Here is a 25,323-nt window from a genome sequence, read left to right as displayed (position 1 = left end):
ACGTTGAGGTACCAGCGCGCGTGAACGTCATGGCAACGTACAAAACAAAGTACCTCGCGCGGGAAACACTTAACGTAAATGCGCGTAACTAACGGTAAATCAAGCAGGCTAGTATGCAGCATAAGCCACGAAGTGTTGGCGAAATAAAAAATTAATGGACAGATTTTTTTTTCCAGAACACTTCTTGCACAAAATAAATTCAAGCACTGTCAAGGACCTGTATCTATGTATGTTTATTTTCAAGAACTTTCCAGGGCCTTGAATTTTATTTTTCAGATTCACAAACTTTCAAGGATTTCAAGGACCCGTGGGAACCCTGCTATTATTACATTAGCTAACTACCAACTAACCAGATAAAATTAACAAATTGACAAGCACTTACTGGGCAGAATGGCTCTTCAAATGGCGCACGAAATTGGAGGATGTCTTGCAAAGCGCTGTTCGTCTTTTGCCATCTTGATAATAATTTTTGAAGCCGAAAGCGAAGTCCCTCGGTAACGTTACCCCTCCGGCTGACATGTTGATGTGTTATCTGATCTAAGTGGGCGTGGTGTGCGTAAGGTACGAGAGGGCATGGCTGATGATAGCCTATAGTGTCGTGAGTATTCTCAGCCTGCGCTCCAGCTGGATCAACTTTTTTTTTTTTATATAATTTATATATTTTATATTCAAACTGAAAACATGATGTGATTAACACTCAAGTCATTCAAGTCTTCGTGTTTCAAGTCAAGTCAAGTCCCGAGTCTTTAACTTCCAAGTCCGAGTCAAGTCTCAAGTATTTTATTTTTTGTAAAGTCAAGTCACAAGTCATAAAAATAGCAACTCGAGTCGACTCGAGTCCAAGTCACCAAGTCACAAGTCCCCATGTCTGGTTAACCTATCCACTTTGTGTTCTTGTTTGAGTTTGTACGTTCTCTGTTTTGTTTTCCCTATTGGTTTTCGTTATTTGTGGTTATTTGATTTCATAATTTTTCTTGTTAGCTTGATACTGGGGAAAGCGGACCGGTAAGAAGGTCACGGGACATATATTGAGCACAGGTAGGTATTACGATTGGAAAAACACATTAGGTTAGGAGTGAGTGCCATCCTCTGTATGTTTTGGCTAAGAAGAGTAGTTTAATTAGGGCCTCTTGTGCGCTGAAGATATTTTCTTTTGTGTATTTTTTTTCTAGTTAGTTTAGAGGTTTACAAATTGGTCACCAAAGTGGCATTCAACTAATCACAAAGTATAGTTAGGACATTACTGATGCAAAAAACATCACCTTCACTATTTACATTTTTTTTTTTATTTTATTTTTTTATCAAATCTAGACAGGCCCCATTTCCAGTAGCCATCACTCCAACATCTTATCCTGGAGTAATCATGCTAAATTGTCAATTTGGTTCTAGAAAATCACTTGCCATTATATCAAACACAGCTGAAAGCTATTTGGTTTGTTTAATGAATCTTAACATTTTGTGTTCGTTTTTGAGTTGCCACAGTATGCAATAGACTGGCATGTCTTAAGGTCAATATTTGGTCAAAAATAGCAAAAAAGAAACCGCTTTCTCTAGAAACTCATCAGACAATCATTGTTTTGAGGAATGAAGGGAATACAATGCTTGAAATTGCCAAAAAACTGAAGATTTCATACAGTGTGCACTAATGTCTTCAAAGACAAAGGACAACTGGCTCTAACAAGTACAGAAAGAGATGTGGAAGGCCAGATGTGCAACTAAACAAGAGGACAAGTACATCAGAGTCTCTAGTTTGAGAAATAGACACCTCACATGTCCTCAGCTGACAGCTTCATTGAATTCTACCTGCTCAACACCAGTTTCATGTACAACAGTAAAGATAAGACAGCCACATCTATGGCAAGTGCTACAGGAAGTGTGGGGTGAAATGTCACCTGAGTATCTGGACAAACTGACAGCTAGAATGCCAAAGATCTGCAAGACTGCAACTGCTGCACATGGAGGATTTTTTTTATGAGAACTCTTTGAAGTATGTAAATGTAAGTAGTTTAAGTTTTCTATTTTTTTATTGTATTAGTAATTTTTCGCATTAATAATGTCCTGACTATAAATTGTCATCAGTTGAATGCCACTTTGGTGAATAAAAGTACCAATTCCTTTCAATAAGAGCAAAATCTGAACATTATTCCAAACTTCTGGCCGGCAGTTTATACATTCATTCCACTTGCTCACCTTGCACATAGCACTTGTATATCACTTACATCAACACTATATTTCCCTTGTTCGTGACATTATCCAGCACATAAATTTTTTTTAAATGTAATTTAATGCTACTCCCCAACACCCCTATGCAATTTGGGGTTGTAATACACACACACACACACACACTATTTATGATTAATAGTTAAAGATAAAGTGTGCAATTTTTCGATGTTAAAACACTTTCTCCAAGCCCAGCAATCTTATTAAATCATTTGTTGGTTGATTCCTCAAAAAGAGTAAGCACTGTGGGTCTGATGCACTATAAAAACATTGTTCTTTTTGAGCATCCAAACCAGCTCCACACAACAACATTGACTCAAACTATACAAACTTTACATGTGAAAATATCAGGCCAGTTTGAACTCTCAAAGAGACAGAGTATGCTCATTTTCCTGTCAGGGTAGGAAGCTGTCTGAGTTTCTAACCTTTTGCGTATTGTGTTTAGAAATGGTATTGACTGTGTAAAGTATTTAGGACAAATATAGGCCATAATCTACCTCAACTTTCTCTGTCACACTGACCTCTCCCCATCCAAATGCTATTGTTACTCTCTAAAGTCAGAGTTAGTTATAGTAAAACCATATGAGACATCAGAGAAAGAGTATAAACATAAGCCAAAAGTTTGGTGATGAGTGAGGCCTGATATACAGCTATCGTGGGGCCTACATTTTAGGGTTGTTTTGTGTTAAGAACCAGCCGTGCCAACTGTTTAGCAGTTGTGATGTTGAAGTGAAGCATGTTTTAAAGCCATGATTGGGTCTCTTATCAACATGTGTTTTACATATGCCAATATATGAAAGCAGATGTGGAGCACTTGTGCTCAAAACAAGATAATCCACTAGCTGTATTCTCAAGTTTCATCTGCACTAAAGTTTTATTTGTGAGTAACAAAACAGCACAAATTCAACCAACAGATGTCTTTCAAGAGCCACAAGAATTTAAATAAACAGAGCTTCGACATGAGTTTGCTTTCTTTGTTTCAATCATCATTGTGGGTTCAGATCAAATCATTTCTGCAGTTAAAGTTGTATTTTTTCCCCTGACAAATACATTCACTTTTAGAATAAACGTACCCAGAGGTTGCACAACACAAATAATCATTATCGGTCACTTTGATGGAGTTGATTATACATTTTCAGTCATGTAGTTATATTATCCATCAGTAAAAAAAATAAAAAAAGTAAAAGCTTGGTATTCTGAGGAGCTGTTCCAACCGAATGCATATTTGCACAGCTTTTCAATAGTTTTTCTACATTAACATGTGCTAAGTGGCCAATTTTGACAGTTCACACGCAGAAGTGCCATGCTTATTGGATAATGTGTTAAGTTGAATGTATAAAGTACTTCTATGTTTAAAAACATAGCTTCTGACATCTGCATTCCGTTCTATTTGATGGGCTGCATCTACTGTCATTTTTTTTATTTTACCAATGAATGTGTTCTGTCTGAAAGGCAAGAGCTCATTAAGTCTTAAGTGATGTGTTGCAGATTCTTGAGACACTGTACTTCAATCTGATCACCCAATTTAACTAACAACATCCCATGAATTCTTCTACAAATTCACACTTATGTCTCTTCCCCAATCTATTTAATATTTTAAAACTTTTTTTTTATTATTATTTGCTTCTATTTTCCAATTTCTACACTTCTTAATCCTACAAGCCTCCTTTCATGTTGAAATGTTTCTACAGTTAGGAAGTGCAAGAGACCAAATCCGTCCAAATGACAAAAGCATTAGCAATATCGAACAACAAAAACATTATAAAAAAAAAACTTCTGTTGTCTTGCGGAACTTTATGGCCCATTTAGAACTAGTGGTCAACTGAAATGGGTTTTTAATGGCCGATAGGCAGATTGTTACGACAAACAGGCGGAGGCAGAAGAGGAGTGAGGATCTACAAGCGGGTTTATTGAACAATGGTGAAAACACAACAAACAGAAACAAATGAAACATCCACGGGGGGAAAACTGAAACTAAAACATGAAAACATCAAAGGAACACGGACTGGAAAAACACGGCAGGATGAACACGGCAAGACAGGAAACAGAGCAAACATCAGAACAGTCAGAACAATGAACGACCAGGCAATGGAGAAACACAGGAGACATGATGATAACAAACGACAATCAGGTGAGAACAATGACACAGTGATGAAGGCCGGGAATCATTGTGACGGTGACACGGAAAACACGGGGCAGACAACCAGGGATCGTAACACAGATACAATGCTGGTATATCACACAATTTAATGTATTAAATAAGAACAATGCTAAAAATGTATACATTCTTATTTAACATTAATATTTACTCAATTTCACACAAAACTTCAACTATGTAAAAAAAAATATATATCTTTAAAATATTGTAAGATTGTATTTTAAATGGAAGATGGCAGTTTTTTCTGATTTCTGTTTAACCATTACATCTTTGTAATTTTTTGCAAACTGTTAATAAATTGGGTAGAAGGAAATAACAGTACACACAGTAGCCCAACGACCATGGATGACATGTGTGCAATATTAATCACATTTTGTCACAATAGTCTGAATCAAACCAATTGTACATACAGTGCACAGTAAGACATTTAATCAGAGTGCACATGAAGTGCTTTTACTTTGAAGTTGCACCCACGCACTTGTGCGGATCCAGCGCACAATCTTCTGACAGTTTAAATGACCTGGATTGCATGCTTGGGTTTTCAGACTGACCGTCATGATTTGTGAATCAGAGGATCTTTTGATCCTGAAGGTTTTATTCTGGCTGATAGAATACGCGCTTCAGAAGATATTATTAGATGAGCACTCAATGGTAAGAAAAGGCTGGATTTCCGCAATGTTTGCATAGAGGTTTGTTTATTACATCTGTTTAAATGATGTATCTGCATATTTGCACAAGTATATATTAGTTTAATTGATATTTGTCTTTTTATCATTAGACAAGACAGTTAAAAGTTAAATGGGACTGCTGAGGAGAGAGAGGGAGAGTGAAACATGTGAGCACTTTAACATTATGAGCCCAGTTTAACAATTGCAGCTTTGATATGCCAACCGTTTAATTGAGACAGTGTTGCACACTGGTCTATTATTGTAGTAATATGTCTTATGCCTCCTACACACTACACAACTTTCAAAGACCTCGGATTGTGGTACCGTTCATATTACACAACTCTCTCTCTTGTCATGGAAGTTGTAGCACTTTCAAATTACAAAACAAATCTGTGACAGGGGTGAACACATTACAAAACATTTCACTATTGACAAATCCCTGACGACTCTGCCTGGACTACAAATTACGTTTCAGAACAGAGAACACGCGAGAAGCGATATGAGATACAAAAACAAACGCATGATCCTAAGCTATGCATTTCAGTATATGATGTGGATGTTTTTAATCATATATTTTATTGGTTACAATATGAAAGTACCTCCTACTGAAAAATATACCTATTTGCTTACCTGACTGCCAAGAGAATTGAAAATATCTCTCCAACTCTACAGTTCAGATGAAACATCAAATATGCACTGGTGCTCCTGCCAATATTCCACACATTATTCTTCCATTTCTTCAGTCCAATTAGACTTTCTTGATACCGCAGCTATGCTAGCTGATGTTCTGTTGCAGGTACATGAGGACTCCTCCCACTAAAACTTCCCGTGCCCCATTTATTGCACTCTCATTGACTGTAGGGTCAACACTGCTGTTGTATTCAGTCAAAACACATTTCAGGATGTACAATTTGAATCGCAGACAGGTCCAGATATTTAACATGCTAGATATCTTGCTGATATCGGCGACACGTCGGCGCTTCTCTCAAATTGCATGTTTGATAGTTCATACATTGCGATCATCGCTCATGGGAGTAAGCTCCGATTTGCCTATGATTTCAGGCTTGGATCTCCACAAAACTGTCAGCGAGCAAAAATTGGTAGTGTAAACTCTGCATTAGACGCTTCACATGCAAGCAAGCGATTATTGGTGCCCCCGTGGCCATAAGAAACGAATCGGCCAAACGGGGAATTTATTGAAGATTCCGATAATTTAAAATAATCAGAACATTGGCTGATTTATTGGCTTCAGCAATATATCAGTCGACCACTATTTAGAACCACTTTAAACAACAAGAACAAAAAAAGGGTTAAAATACCGTAAATGACGGAAATAACTGTACGTGACCAAAGTCGGACATTGAGGTATTAACAAAAACTCACCACTTGTGCTGGAACCTGCTCCATCTTGGCTGCCGGTGTTCCAGGTCTTGGGTAGAACTGGTTGATGAAGAGACTGGGAAAGCAATACTGCCTCACAAGTTCCATCGTCAGTTCAAAGTCCTCATCCGTCTCTCCTGGGAACCCGCAGATGATGTCAGTTGCGATAGTGATGCCTGGAACCCTGAGAGAGAAAGACAGAAAAACAGACATGCTTTAACTTACTGCCTAAAACAAAAATAGTAAAATTACAAAATGAACGGCAGAAGTGTTATTTAACTGCCATTACTCAGCACACAAGTATTGGGCATTGGAACAATTCTTAAAGCATTAATTCTGAGCACATGAGCAGGTTTGAGCATTGTCTGTGCAAACCAGACAAACAAATTCCATTGTGTCTCTTGCATGTATCATCCACTTCTCGAAAACCTTATTAGCAGCCTCAATAACCATCGAATATTGGCATCTACTCTGATTAAATTAGAGGCTCTGCAAAGGAATTAGTTAATTGATTGCTTTTTCCATGTGTTCTGTAATTATTGATCTTTAACTTACAGGAAAAACAAAACAACTCCAAAATCGCTCAAGTCTGTGCACTGTTGCTCTCACCACAGAAGAGGTGGAGTGTTGTAACAACTTTGCTGAACTTGTTCATATCTGTCAACTTTTGAACAAATACAAATGGATTTAATCAACCATTTAAAATGTATACATACTGAAAACAAGACTACTTTATCAGTGCTACAGTACAAGGAGCTCAGATTATATTATACATTTCCTGGAAAGTTCTCTACCTGAGGATCTGGAATACAATGCTAGAAAATCAAAACCTTTGATGTGCAAAATATATGTTCAGCACAGAAGCCTTAAGTCAATGACTAAAATTGCAGAGCCGTCAATGAAACAATCATTCTATATCCCGATATCTAGCAGATCCTCTTTTTCCATGATATTAACGCATTACCCAGCCACACTGCTCTCCCTCACCTCCACACATATTTATATCCACTTATTGACCAAGCTCACCATAATGTGCATTCTTAATCATGTTAGGTTTATCCTTACGTTTCTGGAGGATAACCCCTGACCTATTGATATATCTCTACCATTGGCCATCATTAATATTCAAGATGGCCTGTAGGCAGTAATGTGTCCTTGCCCTTTTAAAACAGAAGAGTTACTGATGGGCATGGTGGAGGGGGTCTAGTTGTTAGCAGGGCACACTAATATGAATTCTGTTTGTTTTCCTTTTCCTTTCTCTTTTCCCTCAACTTCATTACAAGCTATTTGTAAGGCTTTATTATGAGGAAATTCACTGAGAATCCTCGGAAGGGTGGAGTTCTTTCTCTTCCATGAGCTTTGCCAGCCAACAGCTGCTCCTGTTCTTAGGTCGACTTCCACAAACCATCCACTAATTGGACCACAGACAATATCTTAATGGAAGATAGTAAGTACCACAAAATATAGTTCAACTTCATCAGAGAGTACGGTTTAATCATTCCTAAGATTATTTGCTCGAAAAAGCTGGCCGATAGATGCTTTTTTGGTAAATAAGGACTGAATTAAATCACTTGAGTCATATGGATTACATTAAGTTGCTTTTATGTATTTTTACTCTTCAAAAACCATTTGTGTTCCACAGAAGAAAGTCAAACAAGTTTGAGATGGCATGAGGATGTCCATGTAAATGATTAGAGAATATGTGGATTTTGGCCGGCCTGTCCTTGATAAATTCATTTTGTAATCAATAATAGAAAAACGGCACACAATGCGAGATAATTTTGGCAACATTCTTTTCCTGACATGATACAGTTCAGGTATTAGGTCCATTTGGCTCTGAATGCAACAAATAGACTCATCAAATGGACCTCGGTGCACTAGTGGAACATGTGCATATCTCCCATTTTTAAGAAATCAATCTGTGGTTTCTAAAGACATAATTGTCCAGGATGACACAAAGGCAAATTGGAGGTGCATTAGAGAAACCAGATGCATCACGTCATCTCATCTTCCAATCTCGAGCAAAGAAGCCTTGATAGCTCATCAACGAGCTTTGAGAAAAGCATGCACTAGAGAGAGCGTGCAAAGGACTACTTCCCTCTAAATCCATTATGTTTCCCCCAGCTCTTCAGCCTCCCTGTTCTTCTGTGGAGAACAGGCTTAAGAAAAGAAGAAAGCAAATTACGGAATTGGATCCCCTATAAAGCCAGCAGACCCTCTTTCGGTGTCTGCGGTCCCACAATGGTCGCCTGTATGTGCTGGCAGATGGTGGCCCTTTGATGCTTTGTTGGCTTATCGAACGTGATTGCGCTACACTTCGGTTTTGGGCTTATTAGAGAGCATCGCTCCAAGGGTCATGGTTACAGAGGATGACAGCTCCCTATCCCTTGCTCAGGCTCAATGTAGTGCATTATAGCCAAGCAAAGCCACAGACCTGACCTACAAACCACTGACATGATAGGACAAGGTCTCGACCTGGAAGAGTTCCAGACAATCAAATGTTGCAAAGCAGTTAATGAGATGAATTGAAAGAATATACATAGCAACCCTCACAGGAACGGCTCAACACAATGACTGTTCTAGAAGCTAGAATAGTACACGTTGGCAAACAAACACGGCCTTGTTTGTTAATCAACCACCCAATCAGACACGTGCACACACAAACCAAGTGAGCAGTGATTGTTTGGGCCTTTGATGTGAACCGTGGCCCCAAAAGAGAATAAGGACATTTAATTGAAAACTAAAGAGTAACAGTAACAAGTAGCACAGTAAGTAATTAACAAGGTCTCAAAAAAAAAAAGGCCACACAAAACAACTGAGACAGGCACAAATAATGGCTTAAGCACACTCAAGGCCAAAACATGCAAAAGGCATTTAACCACCATCGGGCCAAATGGTTAATGTTGCAGGACTGTGCTATTCTGTACTGCTGTTGACACAGTTACAGTTTCCATTGTGGTGCTGCAAAGTCAAGTTTAGAATGGATTGACTGAGCAAGTGACCTATCTTGAGTTTCCACATCACTAAAACCGTTTCATCAGCATGGATCTCCAAGTGTCCTGAGTATGGTTAGCAAACTGTAATGAGGCCAGGAATGGTTTGTAATCAAACCTACCGACTCACCGTGCTCAGAACTGTTTGGCTTGATGGTGGAACAGCGCTTGAAGAGTTAACTTTTCAAGGACACAGACATGTAGCTGAGCAACCCGAGTTCCAGATACAATGCTGCCAGCTGAATCAGATATCAAGGAACTAGAGACCTGAGACTCATTCTCTCCAGCTCTGTAGCAGAAAGTGAAGTAATGGGATTTTCATGATGCTTACAGACATCCCAGTATGTGCTTTGGGGTCAAGGCTCGTTGATGGGCCAACGTTTTCTTCTGCATCTGTCAGCCTATCAATTTCTCTTGTGCCAGAACCTTTAGGCACCTGTTTATGCAGTGGATCCAATTACTGTTTGGTATGAAGCTTAGAGATGCGGCATGCTGAGCTTGTACCAGAGCTGGAGTGCTCACTCCCCTAGTTCAATGGCAAGGCTAGATAAGGTACCAACCACTGTGTCTAAGGTGCCTTCCTCATTAGCACTGCATGGGGTCCCATATAAATATGCCAGAAACACTTTACAATAAGGTTAACAGTAGTTGATATCATTAGTTAACATGAACTAACTATGAACAATACTGTTATAGCATTTATTAATCTTAGATAATGTTCATTTCAACCTACACTAATACATTTTTAAAATCAAAAGTGGTATTAGTTAGCATTAGTTAATGCACTATGAACAAACCTGAACTAACAATGTACAATTGTATTTTTATTAATTAACATGAACAAATATTAATAAATGCTGTAAAACATATATTGTTAATTGTTTGTTCATGATACCTAATGCATTAACCTATGTTAACTAATTGAACCTTACTGCAAAGTGTTACCAATGGGGAGTTGAGGAGGATAGGTGGGACTAGTATTTCATTCCCTAATGAGCTACAGCTGGGGACCCTCGAGTGGATTCCTCGCAGAAAGTTCCAGTGCATTAGCTGGAATTAGACCTAACGAAGGGTGAACTGTCATTCTTGACAGTGTTACAAATCAAGTTTCACATTTTACATGGGCTCTTGTTCATGCTGCAACTAGGAAATTCTAAGAAATGTAAATCGAATAGAGAACTGTTAAAGGGCAAAAGTTGGATAAATACAACTCTAAAAGGCTAGACTTGTTGTGAAGTAGGATCTTTTCAAATGCTTAACACATAGATTTGATGGACTTTTATTTAGTTCAGACTTCAGTCAATGATCTATAATAAACATGAACATTGTAAGACATCATATGAGTTGGTTCATAAGGAAATTTACAGCTTTTATTTCCATTGAGAGAACACATTCAACAAACATAATTTCAAATTAATAGAATAAATGCATTTTATTTTAAGAAATAAATGTAAGAAAGTTTAAGAAAGGCAAAGCCAGTAAACACATGTGGTAATATTTCCATATTTATTTAAGCAATACAAGTGACAGATGTAAGTCCATAACCTTTACATCACTTGCGGCTTTGGAAGTTTGCCTACCCAGTGGTCGAGAACCACTTCTGTATGTAAGTTTCCATCCGGGCTACAAGACATCATGATGATGGTAGCGCCCTCTAATCGACTCTACTGAGCAGTGTGACAAAACAGCAGTGCTGTGTACACCAGCTCTGATATTTCTGCACTGTATTCTTGAACATATTTCTCTAGCACCAAACACGCTTCATTTATTCCCGGTCCCACTCCGAATGTACTGCCTCTTTTCCCCACATTTGAAAAGACATGAGGCAATACATAAGTTAACATGGTTCCTTCTAAATTTAGCTTTATTAATCTGTATGTTACAAGCCTTTAATAATAAACAAATAGGTTTCTGTTCTATTTTGTGAAAAATTAAACACATCATCATCTCTGGCCTCTCCGGGAAGCAGCACCTTATCGTGGTGGAGAGGTTTGTGTGCCCTTATGATCCTGAGGGTTGTGTTGTCTGGAGCCATGTGCTCCTGGTAGGGTCTCCCAAGGCAAAGTGGTCTCAGGTGAGGGTCCAGACTAAGAATGGTTCACAATGACTCATGAATAAAAGCGGCAAGAGGAGGAGTTACCCTGCCCGGAGGAAGCCCGGGGCCCCCATCTGGAGCCAGGCCCAGATGGAGGGCTCGTCGGCGAGCGCCTGGTGGCCGGGCTTGTCACGGAGCCCGGCGGGCACAGCCCGAAGCGGCGATGGAACCCCCTCTACATCCCTTGGGCCCACCACCCATTGGAGGAACCGCGGGAGTCGGGTGCGCTGCCATATGGGCGGCAGTGAAGGCCGTGGGCCTCGGCGGACCAGACCGGGCAGCAAAGGCGTGCTCTGGGGACGTGGAATGTCACCTCACTGGGGGAAGGAGCGGAACTAGTGAGGGAGGTGGAGCGTTACCAGTTGGATCTGGTGGGGCTTACATCGACACACAGTTTTGGCTCTGGATCCGTACTCCTGGATAGGGGATGGACTCTATTCTTCTCTGGAGTTTCCCAGGGTGTGAGGCGACGGCGGTGTGGGGATACTCACGAGTCCCGGCTGGCGCCACTACATTGGAGTTTACCCGGTGGGCCGAGAGGGTCGCCTCCCTACGCCTCACGGGTTGTGGGGAAAACTCTGACTGTTGTCTGTGCATATGCACCGAACAGCAGTTCAGAGTATTCGGCCTTCTTGGAGACCCTGAATGGAGTCCTGAATAGGGCCCCGTTGGGGACTCCATAGTGATGCTGGGTGACTTCAACGCACACGTGGGAAATGACAGGGACACCTGGAAAGGCGTGATTGGGAGGAGCGGCCTCCTGATCTGAACTCAAGTGGATGTTTGTTATTAGACTTCTGTGCTAGTCATGGATTATCTATAACAAACACCATGTTCGAACATAAGGATGCTCATAAGTGTACGTGGTACCAGAGCACCCTAGGCCGTAGGTCGATGATCGATTTTGTAATCGTGTCATCGGATCTGAGGCCATATGTTTTGGACACTCGGGTAAAGAGAGGGGCAGAGCTGTCAACCGATCACCATCTGGTGGTGAGCTGGGTCAGGGGTGGGGAAAGACTCTGGACAGACCTGGGAAGCCCAAGCGAGTAGTGCTGGGTGAACTGGGAGCGTTTGGAGGAGGTCCCTGTCCATGAGATCTTCAACTCACACCTCCGGCGGAATTTTTCAGGCATCCCTGCGGAGGTTGGGGACATTGAACCGAGTGGGCGATGTTCAAAGCTTCCATTGCCGAGCAGCGGTGGAGAGCTGCGGCCTCAAGGTTTTAGGTGCCGCAAGGGGTGGTAATCCTCGAACACCGTGGTGGACACTGGTGGTCAGGAAGCCGTCCGACTGAAGAAAGAGGCCTTCGGGATTTGTTGTCCCGGAGGTCTCCGGAGGCAGTTACAAGGTACCGACAGGCCCGAAGGGCTGCGGCCTCGGCCGTGAGGGAGGCAAAGCAGTGGGTGTGGGAAAAGTTCGGAGAAGCCATGGAGAAGGACTTTTGGTCCGCACCAAAGTGCTTCTGGAAAACCGTCCGCCACCTTAGGAGGGGGAAACGGGGAACCATTCAAGCTGTATACAGCAAAGATGGGACGCTGTTGACCTCAACTGAGGAGGTTATTGGGCGGTGGAAGGAACACTTTGAAGAACTCCTAAATCCAAACACGCCCTCTATGGTAGAGGCAGAGCCGGAGGATGATGGGGATCAGATTCTATTTCCCTGGGGAGGTCACTGAAGTAGTCAAACAACTCCGCAGTGGCAAAGCCCGGGGATTGATGAGATCCGACCAGAAATGCTGAAAGCTTTGGATGTGGAGGGGTGTCATGGATGACACGCCTCTTCAACATTAGCGTGGAAATCTGGGACAGTGCCTAAGGAGTGGCAGAGCGGGGTGGTGGTTCCCTCTTCAAAAGGGGGATCAGAGAGTGTGTGCCAACTACAGGGGTATCACACTTCTCAGCCTCCCTGGTAAAGTTTACTCCAAGGTGCTGGAGAGGAGGGTTCGGCCGATTGTCGAACCTCGGATTGAAGAGGAACAATGCGGTTTTCAGTCCTGGCCGTGGAGCGACGGACCAGATCTTTACTCTTGCAAGGATCCTGGAGGGGGCCTGGGAGTATGCCCATCCGGTCTACATGTGTTTTGTGGATCTGGAGAAGGCGTATGACCGGGTCCCCGGAGAGACTGTGGGAGGTGCTGCTGGGAGTACGGGGTGGGGGGTCCCTTCTTAGGCGATCCAATCCCTGTACGTCCAAAGCGGAGCTGTGTCGGGTCCTCGGCACGAAGTCGAGTTCATTCCATGTGGGGTTGGTCTCCGCCAAGGCTGCGCTTTGTCACCAATCCTGTTTGTGATATTCATGGACAGGATATCGAGGCGTAGTCGGGGTGGGGAAGGCGTCTTGATTCGGTGGGCTGGGGATCTCATCGCTGCTTTTTGCAGATGATGTTGTCTTCATGTCATCATCGGTCCGTGACCTTCAGCTCTCACTGGATCAGCTGGCAGTCGAGTGTGAAGCAGCTGGGATGAGGATTAGCACCTCTAAATCTGAGGCCATGGTTCTCAGCAGGAAACCGATGGAGTGCGTACTCCAGGTAGGGAATGAAGTTTTGCCCCAAGTGAAGGAGTTCAAGTACCTCGGGGTCTTGTTCTCGAGTGAGGGACAATGGAGCGGGAGGTTGGCCGGAGAATCGGGGCAGCGGGGCGGTATTGCACTCGCTCTATCGCACCGTTGTCACGAAAAGAGAGCTGAGCCGAAGGCAAAGCTCTCGATCTTCGGTCAATTTTTGTTCCTACCCTCACCTATGGTCATGAAGGTTGGGTCATGACCGAAAGAACTAGGTCAGCGAGTACAAGCGGCCAAAATGGGCTTCCTCAGAAGGGTGGCGGGCTTCTCCCTTAGAGATAGGGTGAGGAGCTCAGTCATCCGTGAGGAGCTCGGAGTAGAGCAGCTGCTCCTTTGCGTTGAAAGGAGTCAGTTGAGGTGGTTTGGGCATCTGGTAAGGATGCCCCCTGGCCGCCTCCCTAGGGAGGTGTTTCAGGCACGTCCAGCTGGGAGGAGGCCTCGGGGAAGACCCAGGACTAGGTGGAGAGATTACATCTCCACACTGGCCTGGGAACGCCTCGGGGTCCCCCAGTCAGAGTTGGTTAATGTGGCTCGGGATAGGGAAGTTTGGGGCCCCCTGCTGGAGCAGCTGCCCCCGCGACCCGACTTCGGATAAGCGGTTGAAGATGGATGGATGGATCATCTCTGGCAAAGAAAGGCAATACAATTGGTTGGGAGCCTAAACTTTCTCACTATAAAGGTGAGGTATGTAACAATTTTCATGTAATATTTGCCTTCTTGTGCCAATGTGAGAACAGCTTGTAACGCAACATAAAAAACAAACCCTTCCCCGACTTCCTATGTTGTCTATTAAAGCCAGTAGACTGATTTTCATGCAAAGGTAGCAGGTCGGTTTTGCCAGGAAAATCCAAAGGATGTGACGTTTATGCGCGCTTCCGAGAGCCTTGCCTCAGCAATAGCTTATCTTCCGCTATTCAACAGCGTCAACAGACAGTCTGTAACACTAGATAACGTTATCTTAGAGATGGAATCCAACGTCCGGCTCCCAGCCAACCCCCCCCCCCCAAAAAATGTTTATCTACTTAATCCCATCTAGCGGGAATGTGATCGTGGTCGAGTGAAAACTAGAGTGAACATCGGTAGGGAATTTGATTTCTGGTGGAACCTTCATTCAGTTTTGGGGATCAAAACTGACCCTGAATTGGTGTTCTTCTTGATGGACAGGTAAGCTTACATAACGCATGTGAAATATTGTGCCCTAAGCATTGATCAGTGTAATTTTAGCTACCTTGCTTCATAGCTTTCACATAATTTCAACGATCTTCTCTTTATACTAAAAATCAGGTATACAGGATCAATTTAAGCAAATACGCTGGTTTCTTTATCATAGTACAACATATGACATACAAAACATACAATAGTGCTACATAAGAGTGCAGTGCAACAGTAAACTGTCTATGTTAGCTGATAAGTAGTTTTAGTTTAGTCTCAAAGTTTGTAGTAAAACAATCATAACTCTAATTTTAATGATGCGACCTCATCTGTCAGCATGATGCCGGTGAATCACGTTCAGTCTCTTTGTACGTTACGTCATTGTTTTGGCCGATGCTCACTCGCGTCCCTTTGGAGTGTGCACGAGCAACAGGTAGCTGGCTGCATTTCACTTAACAGCCACAGGTATCATTAATAACAAGGGTTTCTGAATCTTATATACTCCACCTTTAATGAAAAGAATAAAATGGGCCATTCAGACTTCTACATTTTCTCTCAGGGATACCTCTCAACCCCCTACAGTATCATTCCTCTGTCACAAGGGCTTCTATGACCCATACTTGTGTATCTGAATGTAAAAACTAAATATATAAACATTTGTAATCTATATGTAAACATACAAAAATAAATATTTAACGGATGCTATTAGGCTTCAAAATGAACAGATGGACATTCATATCCAACTGCACTCGATTGATAAACTCCCTCAGACTCAGTAGAAAATCCCTCAGACTCAACTGCTTTGGATGTCTCTGGGCCCCCAATTCTGATTTTTAGAGACCATTTTTACTGTTTAGGATATATTTTTTGTTTTCTGCCAACTTGAAAATTAATAATAGAAATAAAAATAATAATTTGCAAGTTGCAAATGTGAATGTATATCGAGATCAATATCAATATCGAACAATATGAACAAGAATAGTGTAATAATATTTTTGGCCATATCGCCCAGCCCTAGTTACAAATCATATGGATTACTTTTATAGTACTTTTTGTATTCTTTTTTGGATCATGACAACCCCATCCTATTGACTTGAATGTGAAAGAGCAGAAATATGTGGTCTCTTCATGACAATTTTTATTTTAAATAAAATTAATTAATAATAATAAAATGGTATCGGAGTTGTAGTTTGGGTAAGGGGTTGGACTTTATAGTTAGATTTGGGTTTGACCTAGGAACATTTTAAAATGTGTTCAGTTGCTGACCTGATTTGAAATTCTGTTGGTTGGTTGATTTTACTTTATGGGAATAAGCATTGTATTTTTTTATGAGCCAGCTCCTACGCTCTCTAGTGAGTTTTCAATCTGGTGAATTGGTATGAATTATTACGAATCAGTTCATCATTATACGGGTCGGTCATCCATATCCAAAATTATTGGTGGGGAATGTTCCCAGGTATTTTCTAATAAGTATGAGTGTTTGTACAGAGGCAATTTGATCCTGGATAAGCCCTGATCATTAAGATTTGGCCTTTAGTGACAAGTTTAATGAGCTCATACGTTCCACGTAGAGCATGATTGTAGATTGAGCCTGGACATGAGAAGAGCTGAAACTTGACCTAACTGTCAAATACCCAAAACTCATCCATTTCAGTGAACAGATGAGACATGAGAAATCCTTAAACCAATTTTCATTCAGGTAATCTGTGATACAGACCAGGCTTATTTAAGAGCAAACATCAGAATTTCACATTCAATCACACACTCGGCTTGCAGTGCCATTTAATCCCTTGTGTTTATACTTTATTCCTACCTGCATTTAAAATTGCTGCAAAATGTTTCCCAGCGGGACTTAAATCTTTTTAATTAAAATCAACTGGATATCATCAAACTTTGAAACAGATAGGCAAGTGTGGAGCTAGAAGGGTTTATGCAAAGACTTCATTCTCGGCTGTGATTTAGTCTAGTTTCATTGTTTATGGAGGCACTGGAGGTGTAAGAAGGCGTAATTCCCGTCTCCTGGCGTGAAGCTGCTTTAGGAGGTGTGTATTTACACAACAGATGTACGAGAGCGGATGGGATAAAATGAAGGCACAAACAACGGGACAACTCGGCTGAAATAAAAGGAGCACGAATAAAAGCAGACGAGGCAATCTATGAGGGTAAACATTTACACATTCATCCAGTATACGAGGCCCCCGCTACCCATCTGTGTGCTGCCAACTTCCTGTGTCTATGCTTAGCAAGAGTACAGCGGGCCACAATGTGAAGTAGAAATGTGGAGCCTACCGCCATTGTTGTGGGCGGGAGGAGGAAATTTTCAGTTCTCGGAGCCAAGAAAATGGCAAGACAAACTTTAAGTTGTATTGAGGGGTAAGAGCCTCTTCAGAAATGAAAATAAAAATGGGAATCAGCAATTCTCTTTTTGAAAATATATACTCAGACATCAAAATGAACAGTTGCAGCTTTTAATACTTAAAGATTCTCATTTAATGTTTAATGAGGGATTGCTTAATGTCTTTCTAGCTGAGTCCTAAACAATGCTTTTCCACATCACCTCTAATCAAACAAGAATAGACTGTAGACTGAATATTGGTACAACTACCGCATTTCAGCAGCCATTCTACAGATATACACTGATGAGCCAACAGACCTGAGCGACTTTGACAAGGGTCAAATTGTTATGGTCAGATGACTGGGGCAGAGCATCTCTGAAACAACAAGGCTTGTCGGGTGCTCCCAGTCAGCAGTGGCGAGTACCTAACGTCAGTGGACAGAGTGACCTTGATGACCCCTGTCCACTATCGAAAGCGCCTACAATGGGCACGCGAGTGTCAGAACTAGACCTTGAAGCAGTGGAAGAAGTTTGTCTGGTCCGATGAGTCACGTTTTCTTTTACATCACATGGACATCCGTGTACATGTTCGCTGTTAACCTGGGAAAGTGATGGCACCGGGATGCCCTGTGGGAAGATGACAAACTGATTACTGTTTGTTTGTGTATTGTGGAACACGCATATGCATCAATGAAACTGTTTTCATTAGTGTTGACCAAGATCACAAATCACTGGTGTTGGTTGCTATGGTGAAAAAAGTTCACAGGAAGTCCTAAAGAGACTCTTCCCAGCATGCGCAACCTGCTGACACCATATTTTAAACACAGTACAGCTAAGCTAATAGCATAACACAACACCGCTAAACTAACCAGTTAGCGAACTTTCATTGAAACCCCTAAATACGATAAAATAATGTGAAAAATTACTATTACAATTTGAAAAAAAAATTAAATACAAATCTAAACTTCTTAATCTACTTCAAAGAGTTCTTATCAAAAAATCCTCAATGTGCAGCAGTGACAGCTTTGCAGATCTTTGGCATTCTAGCTGCCAGTTTTTCCAGATAGTGACATTTCACCCCACTCTTCCTGTAGCACTTGCCAGAGATGTGGCTTTCTTGTCGGGCACTTCTCACGCGGCATACAATCTAGGTGATCCCACAAAAGCTCAATGGGGATAAGATCCATAAAACTGGGATCATGGGTAGCTCAGCAAGTAAAGACACTGACTACCACACCTGGAGTAGCAAGTTCAAATCCAGGGTGTGCTGAGTGACTCCAGTCAGGCTTCCTAAGCAACCAATTGGCCCGGTTGCTAGGGTGGATAGAGTCACATTGGGTTATCCTCCTCGTGGTCTAACCTATAATGTGGTTCTTGCTCTTGGTGGGGCGCATGGCGAGTTGTGTGTGGATGCCACGTGAGATTAGCATGAGCATCCACACGCGCTAGGTATCTGCAGTAACGCGCTCAACAAGCCTCGTGATAAGATGCCCGGATTGACTGTCTCAGACGAGGAGGCAACTGAGATTCATCCTCCGCCACCCAAATTGAGGACCTGTGGGAATTGGGAATGCCAAAAGTTTCCAATGATCTGTTGTCCAATGTCTGTGTTTCTTTGTCTACTCTAACATTTTCTTTTTGTTTTTTTGTTTCAAAAGGGGATTTTTCTTTGCATTTGTTCAAGGGCCTGCGGGTAGAATTCAATGAAGCTGTCAGCTGAGGACATGTGAGGTGTCTATTTCTCAAACTAGAGACTCTGATGTACTTATCCACTTGTTTAGTTGCACATCTGGCCTTCCACATCTCTTTCTGTCCTTGTTAAAGCCAGTTGTCCTTTGTCTTTGAAGACTGTAGTGTACATCTTTGTATGAAATCAATTTATTTGGCAATTTCAAGCATTGTATAGCCTTCATTCCTCAAAACAATGATTGACTGATGAGTTTCTAGAGAAAGCTGTTTCTTTTTTGCCATTTTTTTTTACCTAATACTGACCTTAAGACATGCCAGTCTACTGCATACTGTGGCAACTCAAAAACAAAGACAATGTTAAGCTTCATTTAACGAACCAAATAGCTTTCAGCTGTGTTTGATATAATGGCAAGTGATTTTCTAGAACCAAATTAACAATTTATCATGATTACTCCAGGATAAGGTGTTAGAGTGATGGGTTCTAGAAATGGGGTCTGTCTAGATTATCAAATTTTTTTTTTTTTTCAAATAGTAATGGTGCTGTTTTTTAACATCAATAATGTCCTGACTATACTTTGTAATCAGTTGAATGCCACTTTGGTGAATTAAAGTATCAATTTCCTTCAAAATCTGTACATTATTCCAAATGTTTTGCCACCAGTGTATATTCAAGTGGTATGTATCACAGTTGCAATACTGGTTGTTTAGAATACAATACAGTCTATTGTCTAAATTTAGCACTTAAACACATTAGAAGAATACTGCCTAAAGCTTCTCTACAAATAACAAACCCCTACGATTCATCCTCATGCATGAATCTTCCACATCTCCCATTTGTGAGCTCCAAATGACACTGATGAGATATCAATTACCATAAAGTGTCTGATCCCCAGGCAGCTAGGAGCAGAGCCAATCTCATAATTTAGTAATCTATGGACTGTTTGCAGACAGTAGATTGATCCAATGCAAACTGGCAATGCATTGATGAGTCATTAGCAAAGGTATGTTTAATACTGGAGGAGAGATAATAGTCTGCCCTGTGTACATCTATAACTGTCTGGTTCGGTTCAGCCACCAAATCAGACAGAAGGAAACTACAACAGACAGTCAGGACTGCTGGGAGGATTACTTGTGCTCCCCTGTGCAGGTAGAATCACTTTGGACTACACACACACACACACCCTACCCACTCCCTTTTTGAACCATTGCCCTCTGGCCGGCACCTCAGAGCACTCAGCACCAGGACAACCAGGTATAAGAACAGTTTTTACCCTCAGGCCATTAACCACATGAACTATTAAACTGCCTTTAGGACTCCCCATAGAGTAATAATGTAAAAAAAAATCTCATGTACATATGTCAATTAACTTGTATTTAATTAAATAACTGTACATACCCCTACCACGCACACATATTAACACTTGTACATGTACATACACCATCCTATGTTATATGTCCTATTTTTTGTATGTCTATTTATACTCTTACTTAAAGTTCTGTGTGCACTTGCTTATTTCTCATGTCACCAAAAAAATTCCATGTGTACTTGAGCACACTTGGCAATAAAGCTCACTCTGAAGCTGCAAGGAATTGCTGAAAATGGAGAAAGTGACAGTAAAAAGACCCTCCAGCAGAAGAGCTAAAAGCATTTGGCAGCTACTTAAAACAGACTAGTGCTACGACACAAAACTTTTATTTTATTTTTTAAACCAAGTCCACACAATCTAAATGGTGGCATTTAAACACTTAAACACAGTTGATTGTCTAACACCCTCTGTAAACCATTCAATAAAATCTAAATGTGTGTGAGAGAGAGAGAGAGAGAGAGAGAGAGAGAGAGAGAGAGAGAGAGAGAGAGAGAGAGAGAGAGAGAGAGAGAGAATTGTCATATTAGCTCTGTTCCAAAACCTAGTAATCTACTACCATCTTAATAGGAAGCTGCCTTCTAAAGCCCAAAGTGAAATGCTTAGCTTCTGCATACAGTCGAATGCTAGCCTTTCAAAGTATACTTAATTTGACTGTGGAAAATATACTTGAAATTGAACTTGTATGCGTATTTGCATATTTGAGCATGTTTTGGGCCCTTTAAATGCTGTCTAGATAGGCAGCCCACTAAGTTTTGAAACAGAATTTTATACCGTTTTATACTTTATTTAAAAAAATAAAAATAAGATGACAATCTAACATTACGAGGGGACAACAGCTCATTCCCACACATAACACAAGCGACACACAACAGCCCACCAGGTGCTTAGGGAAGTGGGCATGCTGGGAGGTCTAGGTCTAAACAATCTGTTCACCCACAAAGAACCAAGATTGGAAAGCAAAACTTTCCCATTCCACCCTGGAAAAACCGCACTGATGCATATTCATTCACTCTTGGGATATGGCCAAATCATACACTTAACTTTACATTTCTCTCTGTCTCTCTCCTTTCTTAATTGAGCTACTGTGCTTACAGCTACTGTTGGTAATTATACAGATGCCTACATTCCAGCAATTTAACAGATGAGCACAAATACGGTGTGCCGTCACCAGGAAAACAAGCACACAAGAGTTCCAACCTTACATTTCCATCTCCACTCTAATAAAAACCATCTGCTGTGGACGTTAGGGATACGATACCTGTCAAAAATTGGGCAGTTTAGCAGCGGGGCAGCCGAGGCCTGATCTGAAATGCATATTTGAACAGATGTGGTAAAATTACATCTCTCTATGTCGGTGTGTATGTGTGTGCGCCAGTCAGCGGGCGTAAGAGAATTGTGAATGCGTGAGACTTGAGGGGATAGATGGATTAGGAGAGGAGGAGAGAGGAAGGGAGGCATAAAAGAGAAGTAAACTTCAGGGGAATGTTGCTGGGTTGCTGAAAGGTCAGCTTCAACAATAAAGTTTACATTGATCTGTCTGCTGTAGGGAGGGGCAACCTATATAAAACACACTCAATAATCCATTCAGATATAATAACATATCTGAATTTAGTTATAATTCAGAATATTCATATCAAGCTTTATTGGCAAGATAAACTTAAGTGTACATTGCCAATGCATTTTTAGACAGAATACATTCAGATAATTTGCATAAGTTTAAAATTTTAAAACTATTATTTTCTCTGGCTGCAGTTCAGTCGCACTATCACACATATGCTGGGTCTTTTTCACGTGGTTTCGCTTTTAACACTAGTTCAGATGACAGTAAGTGAGTGTTTTTGGGGTATACGAAGAGATCCGGCAGCTTTTCCATATCTCTCCAACACTGGGCTCACTGCTTGCGGTTGAAGTATTCATTCTCTGTACAGTAAATCCGCTCATGTGTTTATTACAACTAGGACTTACGTTGCAAGAAACGAAAAAGTGCGCACTGCTTCACACAATAATGTTCTGTGCTAGGATGTGAAATGTGTTCCTCCTGGAAATTTATATATGCCAATTTTGGAAACACAAATTGGGGAAAAACATTAGTGAAATTGAAGTAAAAAAATACTACATTAATTATGTTACCTTTTTTAACACTTAACAATTAATCATAGAAATTAATGTGTTAAATGTCCCAGCTATAAAATATATATATATATATCCGGAATATTTACTTGTAAATATATATTTAGTTATAAATATAATTATAAATAAAAAATAAAAAAAAAATCTCAGAACATAGTTATAAATCCTGAAATTACACTGGAAGTTGTAAATCTGAATATATTGTTTAACATCAGAATATAAAGTTATAAATCTGCATATATATACTGCAGTTTTAAATTCTGAAAATAGTAATATGTATATATAGCTATAAATACAAATACATAAGTATAAATCCTAAATGACAAATCTATAAAAATATAGTTATACTGTGAATCGGAGAGAAAAAATAAAAAATTAAAAAAAAAACAGGGGCAGTCTATAAATACAGGTATTGGATATGACAAAGTCTTTATACAAGGTTTATATATATACACACACACACACACACACACACACACACACACAAAGATGACAAAGATCCCCCATTTAGCCTTAACAGACTGTAGGGGCAAGTGCTGTTAGCGAGCGCCTATGAAGGCTGGAACGGTACACGAGGGGGTGGGTGGCCAGCACCACGCCCGACCGCCTTTGTCTCCCAAGTGGCGATGTTGACACACCGCACCAGGTACTCATTTTAGGCTGAGTCAACCTAGGGGAGGCCTGGGACCGGTTCAGATAATCGTCACTGGTGTTGGCCATGAGAGGGAATCGAACTCAGGTCGCCAGGTTTGTAGCGCAGCGCGCTAACCGGTACACTACCGCTCCCACAGTATAGTGAGTGTACAGCTTGTAATATCTCAACACACAGCCATTAATGTCTAAACCACTGGCAACAAAAGTGAGTACACCCCTAAGTGAAAATGTACAAATTGGGCCCAATTAGCCATTTTCCCTCCCCGGTGTCATGTGACTTGTTAGTGTTACGAGGTCTCAGGTGTGAATGGGGAACAGGTGTGTTAAATTTGGTGTCATCGCTCTCACACTCCCTCAAACTGGTCACTGGAAGTTCAACATGGCACCTCATGGCAAAGAACTCTCTGAGGATCTGAAAAAAAGAATTGTTGCTCTAAATAAAGATAGCCTAGGCTATAAGAAGATTGCCAAGACCCTGACACTGAGCTGCAGCATGGTGGCCAAGACCATACAGCGGTTTAACAGGACAGGTTCCACTCAGAACAGGCCTCACCATGGTCGACCAAATTAGTTGAGTGCACGTGCTAAGAGTCATATCCAGAGGTTGTCTTTGGGAAATAGACGTATGAGTGCTGCCAGCATTGCTGTAGAGGTTGAAGGGGTGGGGGATCAGCCTGTCAGTGCTCAGACCATACGCCGCACACTGCATCAAATTGGTCTGCATGGCTTTCGTCCCATAAGGAAGCCTCTTCTAAAGATGATGCACAAGAAAGCCCGCAAACAGTTTGCTGAAGACAAGCAGACTAGGGACATAGATTACTGGAACAATGTCTTGTGGTCTGATGAGACAAAGATAAACTTATTTGGTTCAGATGGTGTCAAGCATGTGTGGTGGAAACCAGGTGAGGAGTACAAAGACAAGTGTGTCTTGCCTACAGTCAAGCATGGTGGTGGGAGTGTCATGGTCTGGGGCTCATGAGTGCTGCCGGCACTGGGGAGCTACAGTTCATTGAGGGAACCATGAATACCAACATGTACTGTGACATACTGAAGCAGAGCATCATCCCCTCCCTTTGGAGACTGGGCCGCAGGGCAGTATTCCAGCATGATAACGACCCCAAACACACCTCCAAGATGACCACTGCCTTGCTAAAGAAGCTGAGGGTGAAGGTGATGGACTGGCCAAGCATGTCTCCAGAACTAAACCCTATTGAGCATCTGTGGGGCATCCTCAAATGGAAGGTGGAGGAGAACAAGGTCTCTAACATCCACCAGCTCCGTGATGTCATCATGGAAGAGTGGGAGAGGACTCTATTGGCAACCTGTGAAGCTCTGGTGAATGCCATGCCCAAGAGGGTTAAAGCAGTGAAGTAAAATAATGGTGGCCACACAAAATACTGACACTTTGGGCCCAATTTGGACATTTTCAATTCGGGGTGTACTCACTTTTGTTGCCAGCGGTTTAGACATTAATGGCTGTGTGTTCAGTTATTTTGAGGGGACAGCAAATTTACACTATTATACAAGATGTACACTCACTACTTTACATTGTAGCAAAGTGCCATTTCTTCAGTGTTGTCACATGAACAGATAGAATCAAATATTTACAAAAATGTGAGGGGTGTACTCACTTTTGTGAGATACTGTATATATATATATATATACTTTTTCAGAACAACACTGGCCAGGCTCGTGTCTTAAAAGTTTACCCACAAATTCCATGCACATTGTATACACCATATTTTGAGTTGTGTCTGCAAATATTTAATACATATTATATCTGGGTGCCAGGAAACTTTGACTCAATAGTCAAAAAACAAGTTTGATTTCTACTGTGTTACTGTTTCTATAAGCCTCTACTTTATTTCAGAATTAGCTACAATATATCGATATTGTAATAATGACAAAATCATTTT

The 25,323-nt window shown here is 41.3% G+C and overlaps 1 protein-coding gene across 1 annotated transcript in view; it reads right to left on the bottom strand.

The window, feature by feature from the left end:
• LOC127655601 (threonylcarbamoyladenosine tRNA methylthiotransferase-like) overlaps positions 1-25,323 on the bottom strand; it is a 483,546-nt gene that overhangs the window by 118,722 nt on the left and 339,501 nt on the right. Inside the window, exon 11 of the mRNA XM_052143491.1 lies at positions 6,430-6,610. Within this exon, the coding sequence (XP_051999451.1) occupies positions 6,430-6,610 (181 nt within the window). The remainder of the gene's footprint in view (positions 1-6,429; positions 6,611-25,323) is intronic.

Source organism: Xyrauchen texanus, chromosome 15, assembly GCF_025860055.1.
Source record: "Xyrauchen texanus isolate HMW12.3.18 chromosome 15, RBS_HiC_50CHRs, whole genome shotgun sequence".
In the NCBI taxonomy this organism is placed as follows: Eukaryota; Metazoa; Chordata; class Actinopteri; order Cypriniformes; family Catostomidae; genus Xyrauchen; species Xyrauchen texanus.
Note: the sequence above shows the minus strand (reverse complement) of the source record. Positions and strands in the feature narration are given on the sequence as shown.